The 12,872-nt window shown below is 48.2% G+C and overlaps 1 protein-coding gene across 3 annotated transcripts in view; it reads left to right on the top strand.

Annotated features, from left to right (window-relative positions):
- Positions 1 to 8,141: 8,141 nt before the first annotated feature.
- LOC111144740 (prosaposin) overlaps positions 8,142 to 12,872 on the top strand; it is a 33,317-nt gene continuing 28,586 nt past the window's right edge. For all 3 annotated transcript variants that reach the window (XM_022499176.1, XM_022499175.1, XM_022499174.1), the window contains exon 1: positions 8,142 to 8,234. In XM_022499176.1, the coding sequence (XP_022354884.1) occupies positions 8,195 to 8,234 (40 nt within the window). In that variant the 5' untranslated portion in view covers positions 8,142 to 8,194. The remainder of the gene's footprint in view (positions 8,235 to 12,872) is intronic.

Here is a 12,872-nt window from a genome sequence, read left to right as displayed (position 1 = left end):
CCTTGGAGAGCCTCTGAAGGAGTCAGGCACTGCATGGCGATCCCATTGGTGAAGGATTCAGGTCTCAAGTTTACTTATTTTTAAAAAAATGTTTTAGAAAGATTTTATTTATTTGTTAGAGAAAGAGGACAAGCAGGGGGAGTGGCGGGCAGAGGGAGGGGGAGAAGCACACTCGTTGCTGAGCAGGGAGCCCGACGCGGGGCTTGATCCCAGGACCCTGAGATCATGAACTAAGCTGAAGGCAGACGTTTAACCAACTGAGCCACCCAGGCGTCCCTTGGGTCTCAAATTTAAGGGTCATTACAGCTCACTCTACATAAGTGAGTGATGTAATCCTCCGTGGAGAGGAGGGAAGAAGAAATTGCTCAGAAATTGCCAGCCATCGTCTCCTCCCAGAAAAGGCAGGTGTTCACCTTTCGGAATCTCTACCCAGATTGCCAGCCCTTAAGACAGAAAGACATCTGTGCTGTCATATATTCAGTTCCTGGCTGTGAACATGGATTTGTTGAATTTGTGGTTGAAGAGGCAAATTTGACCTTGAAACAAGCTTAAGCCTCCCAGAGTCCCAAGGATTCCTTCTGTGGGCACAGCTTTTTCCAACTGGCTGCACGGTGTCCCCGTCTTGAAGTGATGGTGGTCCGAGGGTCCTGGTCCAGCCGGTCAAGTGAAAGTTTAATATTTTCAGGGCCCGGAGTTGAAGAGGCTCATGAACAAACGCATGAATGTGATGCACAAACCAGACCAATAGTCTTCACCTTGAGAAATAGCCCTGCGACCTGAATGTGATCACCTGCCTGGCCCAGCAGCACATTCTCCTCTGCCATCAGGCTGGTCCAGCAAGTTACAGAGTCTGCCCGGGGCGTGTGGCACCTGAACATGGAAGGGCGGTTGTTTGATGGCATCAGGCCCTGACAGCCCTGCTGCCCTGGACATGAACGTGAGTGTCCAGCCAAGGCATTGGGGTAATTCTGGGTGTTCTCAGTGGAAGCAGTATGGCATAGACGTTAGCCCCAAACTTTCCTGGGCTTGAATCCTGCTTCTGCCAGGATCAGGGATATCCTAGGCAAGTCAGCCTCCTGGACTCAGTTTCTTTATCTGTAAAATGGGCACAATTCCGTCGTGATTTAAAGATTTGAGATCCCGTCTGTAGAGTGAGCAGTGGAGAGCCTGATGTACAATAGGCGATCAATTAATGCCAGTTGCTGTTACTGATATTATTATTTAATGCCAGTTTGTCTTTTTGATTCTTCTCTCCCTCCCTGGGCTAAATTCCAAGTTCCTTAAGAAGCTTTCTTTCTTTCTTTTCTTTTCTTTTTTTTTTTTAGGTTAATTTATTTATTTTAGAGAAACAGAGAGAGTAGTCGTGCAGTCAGGGCGGAAGGGCAAGAGAGAGTCTTAAGCAGACTCAGCACTGAGCACGGGGCTGGATCCCATGACCCTGAGATCATGCATGACCTGAGCCTAAACCAAGAGTCTGATGCTCGACCAACCGTGCCACCCAGGCACCTTAAGAAGCTTTACTTTTTTAAAGATAAGCGATTGTAGTCAATTTGATCATAGCCCAGTTCTTGCTTTCCCTTTCAGGTTCAGAAACAACTCAGTCTAATCTCATCCTTGGAGCCTGGCCCAGAGCAGGGGCCAAGGGTGCTTTAGAAGCTGAAGGAGGAAGAAGATGCCCAAGGCTAGCGGGGACAGGGAACATCCCTGGAGATGGAATGCAGCTGGTCCTTGAAATAAAAGGGAGGTGTCGGTGGTGCTCAGGATGGAGAGATTAAGCTGGAAAATTGAGAGGGCTGGAATTCCAGAGAACAGCATCTTGTCCCAGTTCTGTTATTTCCCAGCCGTGTGACTGGCGAAGTCACTTCCTCCCTTTGGGTTTACTAAAGTTCTCATTCTGTATTCACAGATGGATGGCAGAGGCCTGAGAACCTCCTGAAAACAGTGCGAAATGTTGTGTCTGAGTGTTTTTTGTTTGAGTGTTCACGGCTCTCAGCAGATTCTCCAAAGGCTGTGACCTTACAGATTTGCAGATTTTTCTTCCCAGTGACTCAGCACTCCCCATGGGCTCTGCTGCCCACTGCTGACTCACCAGCACCAGCTCTTAGCAGCCCTTGTCTGAGCTCCCCAAGAGAGCCTCTGATTGGCTCAGCCATGACCAGGGCACCACAAAGACACCTGTGGGCAGAGTTCTGGGACCTGGCCATGTCCTGGGGGCATGCTGGCCTCCAGAATAGACTGGCTGCCTGGGACTGCACTGGGCCCAAGCCCAGAGGGTAGCAGGGCCTCACGGTTCCCAATGTGATCCTAGCTTCCCCGGGGGGGGGGGGGGAGGGGGAGGTAACATTGCGCCCCCTGGGAGGCCTTTCCATTCAGTGTCCTCAGCCTCTAGGACAGTGCTTGGTAAATGCTAGGCGCTCCATAAGGATATTGCTTGAACACCCGGAAGACAGCTATTCCACAAGCAAGCAGAGTACAGTGGGAGCTGTCAAGAAGGGCGTCTTGACCGTCTCCTAAACCATAGGAAAGGCTTTCCTTTGCGAGTATCATTTTAACTGGGTTATGAAGGTTAAATGAAAGTTCACTGGGGTAAACTATTTGAGGTAGGGAAGGGCCACAGAGTTGTGAAACTGCCTGGCTTATTTAGGCTGCCGCGCCGTGGAAGAGTGGGGCAGAGTGGCTGGACCCACGGGCTGGAGGGAGGTGGAGGGAATGAGACTGCTGAGATGGGGTAGGGCCAACGCCTTGCGTTCTGAAAGGAAGTGTCAGCGGAGGAGGAGGGAGGTATCTGACAGCAGGGATGGAATAGTGGTGCAGTGTACATCCCGCTCTCCCTTTCAGGACCAAGGAAGTCAGCTCTCTGCTGCCTGGAGGGCTGCCTGCCGTGCACTTACCTCAGTCCGCTCAGGCTGCCGTAACAAAACGCCACAGCCTGGGGGTCTTAAACAGCAGACATTAATTTGCTCACCGTTCTGGAAGCTGGAAGTCCAAGATCTAGGTTTCTGCTAATATGATTTCTGGGGGAGCTCTCCTCCTGCCTTCTCATTATCTCCTCACATGGTCTTTCTTCAGTGCGTGCAGGGGAGAGTGGGGGTGGGGGGTGCAGAGAGCAAGCTCTCTGATGTCTCTTCTTACAAGGACAATAATCCTATAGGATCGGGGCCCCACCCTTACGACCTTATTAAACTTAATTACTTCCTTTGAGGCCCCAGTTCCAAATACAGCCGTATGGGGTTAGGCTTCAGTATTTCAATGTATGAATTTGGGGGTGGTTATTATTCAGTTCACAATAGCCTCTCTTCAGGAATCACCCTCAGCCAAACAGACCTCCTGGCTCAAGGTCACCCTTCCCCCGGGGGACAGGATTATGTTGCTTCAGTTGAGGACAATTCAACATGGTGTAAGCTGAGGACTCTGTTGCAAATTCACGGCACTTCGATTTCCCCTCCGCCCCGACTTGCTGCCCTCGCTGCCTCAGAAGTGCCATCCTGAAACTCCTGCCCCCACATCTCAGTGTCAGAACGTGTTTCCCCGGGGACCCCACCTGTGAAAGATGGCAAATAGCTGGGAAAGACAGCTGGAGTACTGAGTTGAGAAGGCTTTGGAGGTCACGTTCTAGTAGTGATTCTTCCATGGTGAAGAAGTGGTCATGGTGGGGGGGGCACCTGCATGGCTCCATCAGTGAAGCGTCTGCTCAGGTCATGGCCCCAGGGTCCTGGGATCTAGCCCTGCATCCAGCTCCCTGCTCAGCAGGGAGTCTACTTCTCCCTCTCCCTCTGCCACTCTGCCTGCTTGTGCTCACTCTCTCTCTCTCCTCTCTCTCAAATAAATAAAATCTTAAAAAAAAAATTAAGTGGGCATGGGGACTGTGGACTGGATGTTCAGCATCTCTGAGGGGTGGGGCGGTGTCACTGACACCAAGTGGGGAGTTGCAGGAAGGAGAAACAGACCAACAGTGTCAGAGGCAAATGGAATGAGATGGGGGACCTTCCAAGTAGGAATTTACCTTCCGCTTTCAGAAAGCCACTCGGTGGAGGGCTGGGCTGGGTTAGAGTTAGTCTGGAGGGAGAGATTGTGAGTGTGGGTGACCGGTAGAGTAGCAGAGGGGAGGTGAGAAAAAGCACAGAGCTGAAGTGAAAATCAGCAGCCAGGAAAGACCTCTTTTGGATGGGAGAGCCTTGGGTATACTTGTAATCCGAGGAGGAAGAGTCAGCGGCGAGGCAGGAGACTGAAGATAAAAAAAAGGAAGCGTACTTGACGGAGCAGAGTGCTAGAGAGGTGACATTAAAAATATTTAACAAGGGGGCGCCTGGGTGGCTCAGTGAGTTAAACCTCTGCCTTCAGCTCTGGTCATGATCTCAGGGTCCTGGGATCGAGCCCCGCATTGGACTCTGCTCAGCGGGGAGCTTGCTTCCCTTCCTCTCTCTCTGCCTGTCTCTCTGCCTGCTTGTGATCTCTGTCAAATGAATAAATAAAATCTTAAAAAAAAAGATATGGGTGTGTTTACATGAATAAAGTATGGAGGTGGACACATGGAGCAGATGTAATCACCAAGGATCGAGGCTCTTATCTTGTTGCTTTGTCATCCTTAACAAGGCTTCTACCTCGTGGTCCATGATTGATCCATCATGTCTGCAATCCAGGTAACATGAAGAAGGGCGTTTGTAGCCAGGGCTGGCATTTAAATGGTACAAATCAGTAGAGCTTTTTCAGTAGTGAAATTATTGGAATACTTCTCCACCAGCTGGTAATAGCTGACGACTCCCTGATGCCACCTCCCCATCCCCCCAACTCATCCTCTGGCTCAGTTGGGACCTTCCATGGCATTCCCCCAGCACTCTGGCCAGTGTCCTGCCGTATCAGTTGTTAAATATTTACACTGGATGTGTCTCTTCAAGAGCAGTACTTAGAGTTCCCAAAATGGGCACTTGTGCTTTTATCACATTGGCCAGAATCAGGGCCTATGTTTGTAAGGGAGGTTGGGAAATGTAGTCTTTATTCTGGGTGGCCATGTACCTAGCTAGAAATGGGCGTGTGGAGTGGGGGAGAGTTGACTACTAACTATCTAAATCCAGGAAAAAGAGGTGAAGGATACTAGGAGACAATAACAGACTTGACTGCATGGGAGGGCTCCACAGGTATCCAGTAGCACAGAGGGCTTGGGGAGCCTAGCTAGGATGGTTGATTCTCCAGCCGGTATCTCAGGTGGGGATAGAAGAGAAGAAATCAGAGGCTGGGAATTGGTGGGTGAGTGACTGAAGTGTGATGGGGAGACGAGTCCTTGGGAAAGGCTGTTATTTGAGTGGCTGCCTGAGGGGTTCAGAGTAGGCAGAAAAGCAAAAGCAGGCAGGGAGACTGAAGGCTGGAGGTCCCGATGAGGGAAATGCTGAAGGGAGAGGAGCCTGACTTCATCGTTTGAGACACCGAGGTGGTGGCCCAAGAGGCCTTCACGGTAGATGCCTCTGTTAAATCTTCTGTCTTGGCCATGGATGCTTTCAGGTATAGAAACAGTAGCAGATGGAAGCCCTCTGGGGCTGAAAGTGGAATCCAAGTGAATCTGGATGGGGGTCTCAAGAGATCTCAGGCACTAAAAGTGGGGCCTCTTGGGGAATTGGGACCCAGAACTGGGAAAACCATCAGGATTGGTGCTGGGATTTCCAGTATGGCTCACATTACTTTTTCAGTTTCCTGAGAAGTTAGGCTCACAGGAGGGAGGAAATGATGGGGATTTTCTTTTCTCTTTAAAATTTTCCTGGAATCTTTTTCTTTAAAAAGTATCAAGTAACACGTGGCCATTGTAATGAGCGAAATGAGGGCCTCCTGACTTGGATGAGTTAATCCAAGTTAGCAGGCCCTCTTCCCACCTCCAATTCTCTGTTCCTGTCCTCACCAAGAGTCCCAGTACTTTGAAGGGAGACAGGGCAGGAGGGCTCCGCTGCCCCTGTGCACGCCTGAACTGGGGGAACCTGCAGTTCCCTCACCCGCATTCCCCTCTGGGAAGACAGTGGCAGGGCTTGAAGTGGACAGTGGGGCTTGGGCCTTGCTCTGCCTGTATTTTGCTGGAACCCACTTCCCTCCCAGGCCTGTTGCATACCAGCACTTGCTCCTTCTATCTCATGTTTCAAAGGCACCTTGCGTATCAGTGTTTTGTCCAGGCCAGTTTCCTTAGTTAGCCATCATTGTCGGCATTTGGGGTCTTTCCAGTATCCACTGTTATAAAGGGTCCTTCTTTGACCACTTTGGATAAGACATCTCCACTCTTTATTAATACCCTGGGGGGTATATAGCTAGGAATGGTATTATACGGTCAAATGGTCCAGATAGTCTCATAGCTCTTTGCTGCCTCTGCTCAGATGGCTAAGAAGGTATTGTAAGAGATTTAAGCATCTACTGACTTGGTAAAAAGTGACAATCATCCACGAACTTTCTTATATTCTTCATTTCAATTCATCCAAGTTCTTGGAGGGAGGGAGATGAATGCAGGATCATATTTTTGTGTTCCAGGTATGAAAATGAAGGTCGCAAAAGTGCATCTCAAAAACATTGACTTATCCCTCTGGTTATGAGAAAGGGGGTATTAAAAAAGAGTTGTGGTTTGTTCACTCTGTCATTAAACAGCTTTGAGAGCTCAGTAACTCCACCAAAGTGATAGCATATGATCAGAAGGTCACTAAGCTTCCTTTTGGCATGGAGTCTTGTCATTTCTGTATGGCACACACCTAGAGCCCCACCTTCCCTGCATTTATCTGGCTGTTGGGGTGATTGGCCCTGTGCTTGTGCCTGGATCTAGAAAGCCTGCAACCGGGGCAGCAATGCAGCTATCTGGCCACTGAGGCCAACCAGTGAGGCCCCAGTTTAGACCAGATCCTGCTCCAACTTTACTCAGCCCTCTCGTGTCACCCACTTCCCCGTCACCCACTGTGGTGCACACTTCTCTGTCAGCTGCTCAGTGGGAAGTAAGAACCACAGTGTGGGGGTGGTGGTGGAGGAGGTGAACCAAAGGCTCTGAGACCTATCTGTGGCTGGTTCCAGTTCCTAAAGGAGTACACATGGTTGGGGGCAGATGGGACCTTGGGTTTGCCCCTCTTTGGTCAGGCCTGACCTTGGATAACTGTCTTTCCCTCTCCTGGTCCCAACTTCCCCTTTGGTATAATGAAGGAATGGGACTAACTGACCTTTAAGGACCTGCCCTTATAGGCTGAGATTTCCCTCCTATCTTCCAATTGGGCTAGGAGGTACCTCCCCTAGGGAAGGGGGAGGAGTGAGGTCAGACCTCTGCTCAGAGCCAGATTGGGTCAGCCACAGGCAGAGGGCAAGTGGTTTTGTGTGGGCCACCTGGGCCTTTCTTATTCTGGAATGAGGTTGAGGGCTGTACCGTGTGGGGCCACTTCTGCCTGCAACAAGGTCTCTGGCTGGTGCACAGCCAGGTTCTCAAATTCTGGCTTCACCTCTCTAATGGCTGAGGCACTTCTTACTCTTTCCCATCTTACCCTTCACTTTGTCCAACCCCAGGACAAACCCTGGTAGGACGTCCGGAGGGACTGTATTTAATACCGAAACCTTGTCTGTGGGTCATGAGGAGAAGCGATTGTGGATATGAAATGTTTACAGGGAAAAGCAGGGCCCAGGGTGAAGCTACATGCCGGCCCTAGCTAGGTGAATATATAAACCTCATATAGGAGACAATGTGGGCGGGGTGGTGAGTTTGACTAACGTCCTTGAGAACTCAAAGTCGTTAACCTTTCTAAGCTTGGCTTCTCACCTGAAAAACGGAACAGAAATAATAACAGAATATTATTTCTATATAATTTCTGTAACAGAAAATGGTAGCTCATAGAAAAAAATGTGAGGCTTCAAAGATATTTATACAAAAAAAGATATTTATGCATATTAAAATCTCTAATGTTGACCTATTCAATTACTAGCTTTCTTTTTGGACGACCTTCCCCCTTCCACCACAAGTTTTCCCCCCTCCCGTCCTCCTCCCATCCCCCGTCCCGTCCACCTCCCAGCGCTCCGCCTCCAGTCGCGCAGGCGGCCTGAGCTGCGCTGAGTCAGGCTGCGGGGAGAGCTCAGGCCTGCCTGGCCGGGGCGGAGCTTGCGCATGCGCGGTGCACGGCTTCGGGGCGGGGCAGGTTTATAGCCGCAGACGGTCAGCTGACGCTCTGCATTGCAGACTGCGGAGTCGGGCGTCGCCATGTACACTCTCCTTCTCCTGGCCAGCCTTCTGGGCGCGGGTAAGCCCTAAGACCCCCCCCCCACCGCCCTTACGTCTAGGGAAGGGGTTCCGCGCAGAACGCGGCCCACCCGACCCCGAGCGGACCGTCCGGGGCCTCGTCGCCCAGCTCCTGGTAGAGGTTGACGAGGGGCTCTCAGTGCGCATGCGCAGCATCGATACCTGCTGGGCGGCGGAGGGGCTGTGGGAGAGGCGGGGGTGCCTGGCTGTCTAGAGTGCCCCAGGCCGGCCGCTCAGGGCTGGGGTCGGGGCGAGTGGGCTAGGAGGGCGGAACTGGAGTAGCATGTCCTTCAGGGACCGAGTTGGTGCCGCCCGGGGCCTCCCCACAGCTACGGGGGGTGGGCCTGTATAGGGACCCCTCCTGCACCTGTTCTGTGCTCGGGCTGGGCGCACGTGATCCAGATGGACTAGAGCCCTCTCCAGCAGGACACATTTTAGTCCTTGGCCTCAGTTGTCCTAGTTTTTAAGAATGTTGAAGTTGCAGGAAGCGCATAAGTATGTCATCTGTTGATGTTTATCTTTACCTATATATTCACTTTTGATCTTACTATCTTGAAGATGCTACGGGCTTTTGTGTGGGTGCTTTGGCAATGCAGTTCACGTTTCATCTCCTTTAAAAGGTCTCACGCAGCCGCTGGCCGGTTTTAGCAGCGGCCTTTATCTTGGGGGAAAATGTAAGCACATGAGAAGCTGTCTGTGCACAGGAGTATTCTTACATTTGTTTGTGGCCCTGAAATAGTACTGGTGGTTATTAAAATCGTTGCAGGCTGTGAAGGCAACACTTGGGAACCGGCTCATTGCCCTCCTGGAATTAGAAGGATCCGTTCTGCATTCCCCATGTTACTCTGACCTTTCTCAGTTACTGTGCCCCCAAATCATGCTTTCACATCTTAAGCTCTTTTAAATCATCATGGTAAAGGAAAATGAGTGAGGTTGAGTACTTACCAAACTTCTATCGTTTGATAGTTGTGGGACCAGATTTTAATTTTTGTAGGGAGAGGATTCCAAGGCTGGGTTTTTTGTTTTTTGTTTTTTTTCCCGCAGGTGTTATAGCTTACAGAGAGTAAATAAACCTGATCTTTAGGGCCAGCATCATGTTCTGTTTCTCTGGCTAACTGTAATTAGGGGATAGCTTCCATTCTGTCATGCAGCTATTAAGATTTTGATAAACAGTAATAAAGTGGATGGTGGAATCAATGGAAAACCAAAGATAAAGGCTACTTACAGATGAAATAGATTTAAGAATGTTTTTCTGATGTTAGAGCACCTCCCAAGAATGTCTTGACCGTAAACCACACTTTTTTTTTTTTTTTAAGATTTTATTTATTTATTTGTCAGAGAGAGAGAGCACAAGCAGAGGGAGAAGCAGGCTCCCGGCTGAGCAGGGATTCCTGATGTGAAATTTGATCCCAGGACTCTGGGATCATGACCTGAGCCGAAGGCAGACGCTTAACCAACTGAGCCATCCAGGCGTCCCTAAACCACGCTCTTAAACTTATTTTACTTGTAAGCCGTGAAAGGTGATCTGTTTATAAGGATTTTCGATTTTATAGTCAGTGAAGGAAGTATTTCTCACTGGGTTAATACTACTTGCTGTTTCATAGTCTGTAGGATAAACTAATACTAGTCTCTAAATTTTATTCTGCACTGGTTGAGAACAGTTTTTTGTTCTGTATCAAACAGTTGTTCCTACTGGCAGTGAATCACTCCTCACAAGACCCTTAGGAATTCTGAATCATTCAAATTACCCGGAAGGGGACTTGTTTCTTTTGAAGTGTATAATCCTTTGCTGGTATACTTGGGAATATGGTTAACCAATTTGGTTAACCAAGAGACCCTCTTCCTTTCCTGAACACTTCAGTAAATGAGAGTATGTTAAAATTGTAGGCCTTGTTCTAACCTTGCTGCCTGGCCTTGGGGTTTATCCCAAGGTTATGAGTTTCTAATGATACTGAGTTTGTTAGTGAAGGTGCATAGTGACCGCAGCCATCCTCTGCTCTCAGGTGTTTTGAACTTGCCATTGCTACATGGCACTACTATAGCACAGAATGTTCTCCTGAACCTGGAGAGGCTTTCGTGTGTGTGTGTTTTAATTATTATTTTATCTAAAGATTTTATTTATTTATTTGACACGGGGGTGGAGAGAAAGAGCAAGCACAAGCAGGGGAGGGCAGGCAGAGGGAGAAGTAGGCTCTCTGCTGAGCAAGGAGCCCGACGGGGTCCTCTATCCCAGGACCCTGGAATCACAACCTGAGCTGAAGGCAGCTGCTTAACTGACTGAGCCACCCAGGTGCCCTCTTGGCAATTTTGATGATGTCCTGATGATTATAGAGACACTTGGTTTTGAGTTTTTGTTTTTATTTATCCTGTGGTGCCTCCCTTTCCCCCACCTGTTAAAGAAAGGAAAGTAATGGTATACTGAGAAAATTGGAGAGCATCTAATCTAACCTCTTCAGAAGGAATGAAGACGCTGATGTGCCCCCAGAAGTGACTCTCCCCAATCATAAGCCATTTACTGGGAGGTCAGGATCAGAACCTGGGACGTCTCTGACAGTGCTTGCTCTTTTCCTAGTCTTCCGTCAGCACTTAGCTTTTACAAACTCTTACAACACTTAGCTTTTACAAACACAGCTAAGTGTACAAAACACTTAGCTTTCGGTTTCGTATGTTGGTATGTAATATGTGTTGGTATGTAATTTACATACCAACAACATGCACATTTTAAATGTACAATTTGATGAATTATCACAGAGTGAAGATCACCGCTGTAAGCAGCCCCCAAGGTCAAGGAATAGAGAGCATTAACAGCGTCCAGAAGCCCCTGTGCCCCTCCCATTCACTACCCTGTTACACTTGCCCCAAAGGAAACCACTTTATTAACTTCCAGCACCACAGATGTAAAAATAACTGTCTTTGAACTTTTTGCACATGGAATCCTATGGTAAGGGCATACTGTTGGGTGACTCCTCTCGTGGAAAAAGTGTTAATGAGGTGATATGTGTAAAGCCTGGGATGTGCCTGGGATGTGGTATGTGCTCATGGGAGCTTAGATGCCCTGTTACTATCACTTGTGTGGTGGCTAACCAAGTAGCGGTGTGTGCCCAACCCTGAGGCAGGTAGGCTCTCTAGGGATGTTAGAATGTATTATATATACATATATATTCATTGGTTAGCTTATTTTTACGATGATTCAATGTATGGATTTAATGGTGCAGCCTACTGAATAGCAGCAAAACTTCAGTTCTCAATTGACAGAACTTCTGGATAAATACCATTTCTCAATTTTCAATCTGTAATCAGTTTTATTCTTTTTTTTTTTTTTTTAAGATTTTTATTTATTTATTTGACAGGCAGCGTGACAGCAAGAGGGGGAACACAAAGGGAGTAGGAGAGGGAGAAGCAGGCTTCCCGCCAAGCAGGGAGCCTGATGCAGGGCTTGATCCCAGGACCCTGGGATCTTGACCTGAGCCAAAGGCAGCTGATTAACGACTGAGGCACCCAGGCGCCCCAGTAATCAGTTTTATTCTGAAAGCATTAATGTAATTCATGAAGGGTTTGTTTGTATTAACCAGTCAAGGATTTGGTAAGTGCTTTAATTGCATTTGACAAGTTGGATCCAAGACTCTATGAGTGGTTCTGCAGTGGAAGTATATTGAGTTGAGTGTTCTGGATTTTTCTAGATCAGGGGAAGGAGAAGTTGTTCTTCCATTTTCTTGGTTTGTGAAACTGGAATGGCCAGGCTGCAGCTTGACTAGATGGGGAAGAGGGAGGAAGGACAGGGTGCTGCTGGCTGGGGAAAGTGCCTAATAAGGCATGGGAAGCTCTCTAAGCCAAGACCATGTCACTTGGGCAAGTGTGTGCCACAGTTTTTGGAGACCGTCTTCTAGCATGAGTGTTTTAGATTACTGGATGCCAGGCTCAGAGCCCTGCTTTCTGGCTCCTGTTTGGTTCTGCCATGAGGAAGGACTGGATTTTCTTTAAATCGCCAGAAAAGAATACTAATTATATTACCCTGCCTCCCCCCCCAAATAATTTTAAAATGATGTTGAAAAATACAGTGATTGGGATGAAGAATGTGGTTGTTGAAGAAGTACTAGTTGCTTTACTTTTTTTTTGTTGTTCTGTGAAGTTCAGAAAATAACTAGAATTATGTCCTTGGGTAATAATTTGAGTACTGAAAAATAATCTAAACTTCATGTTTTCTTCCGCAATTTGTAATTATAATGGGATTGAGAGGAAACTCAAAAGAATTTTATCATGTTGCTGATAGCTGTATGCCCTGGCCAAGTTACACTGTCCTTTCTCATCTGCAAAATACGGTTACTGATTATTCCAATCTAATAAGGTTGCTATGAGGCTTTAGTATTTTGCTCTATAGAAGGGCATAGGTGATAGGTACTGTAAGATTGGCTGCTGTACCACGAGTAAACTGTGTCGTATTTGTCAGTGTCCTTGTTGTCCCTGTACAAGCGACTCTCCTCTGCCCGTGATTTCTTGATATCCCTTGGCTTCATTCATTTCAAAGGTCTTGAATTTAATAAAACCATTAAATTGCCTTACAAATATGTGTGCTGTGTGTAATTACTGGGTCAGGAAAATCAACCAGGATAGGCAGTCTGCAGTTAGGAGGGGGTGTGAG

The sequence above is a fragment of the Enhydra lutris genome, unplaced genomic scaffold (genome assembly GCF_002288905.1).
Source record: "Enhydra lutris kenyoni isolate GAN:26980312 unplaced genomic scaffold, ASM228890v2 scaffoldscaffold12, whole genome shotgun sequence".
Lineage (NCBI taxonomy): Eukaryota > Metazoa > Chordata > Mammalia > Carnivora > Mustelidae > Enhydra > Enhydra lutris.
The sequence above is the reverse complement of the archived record's forward strand: the minus strand, read 5'-3'. Positions and strand labels throughout refer to the sequence as shown.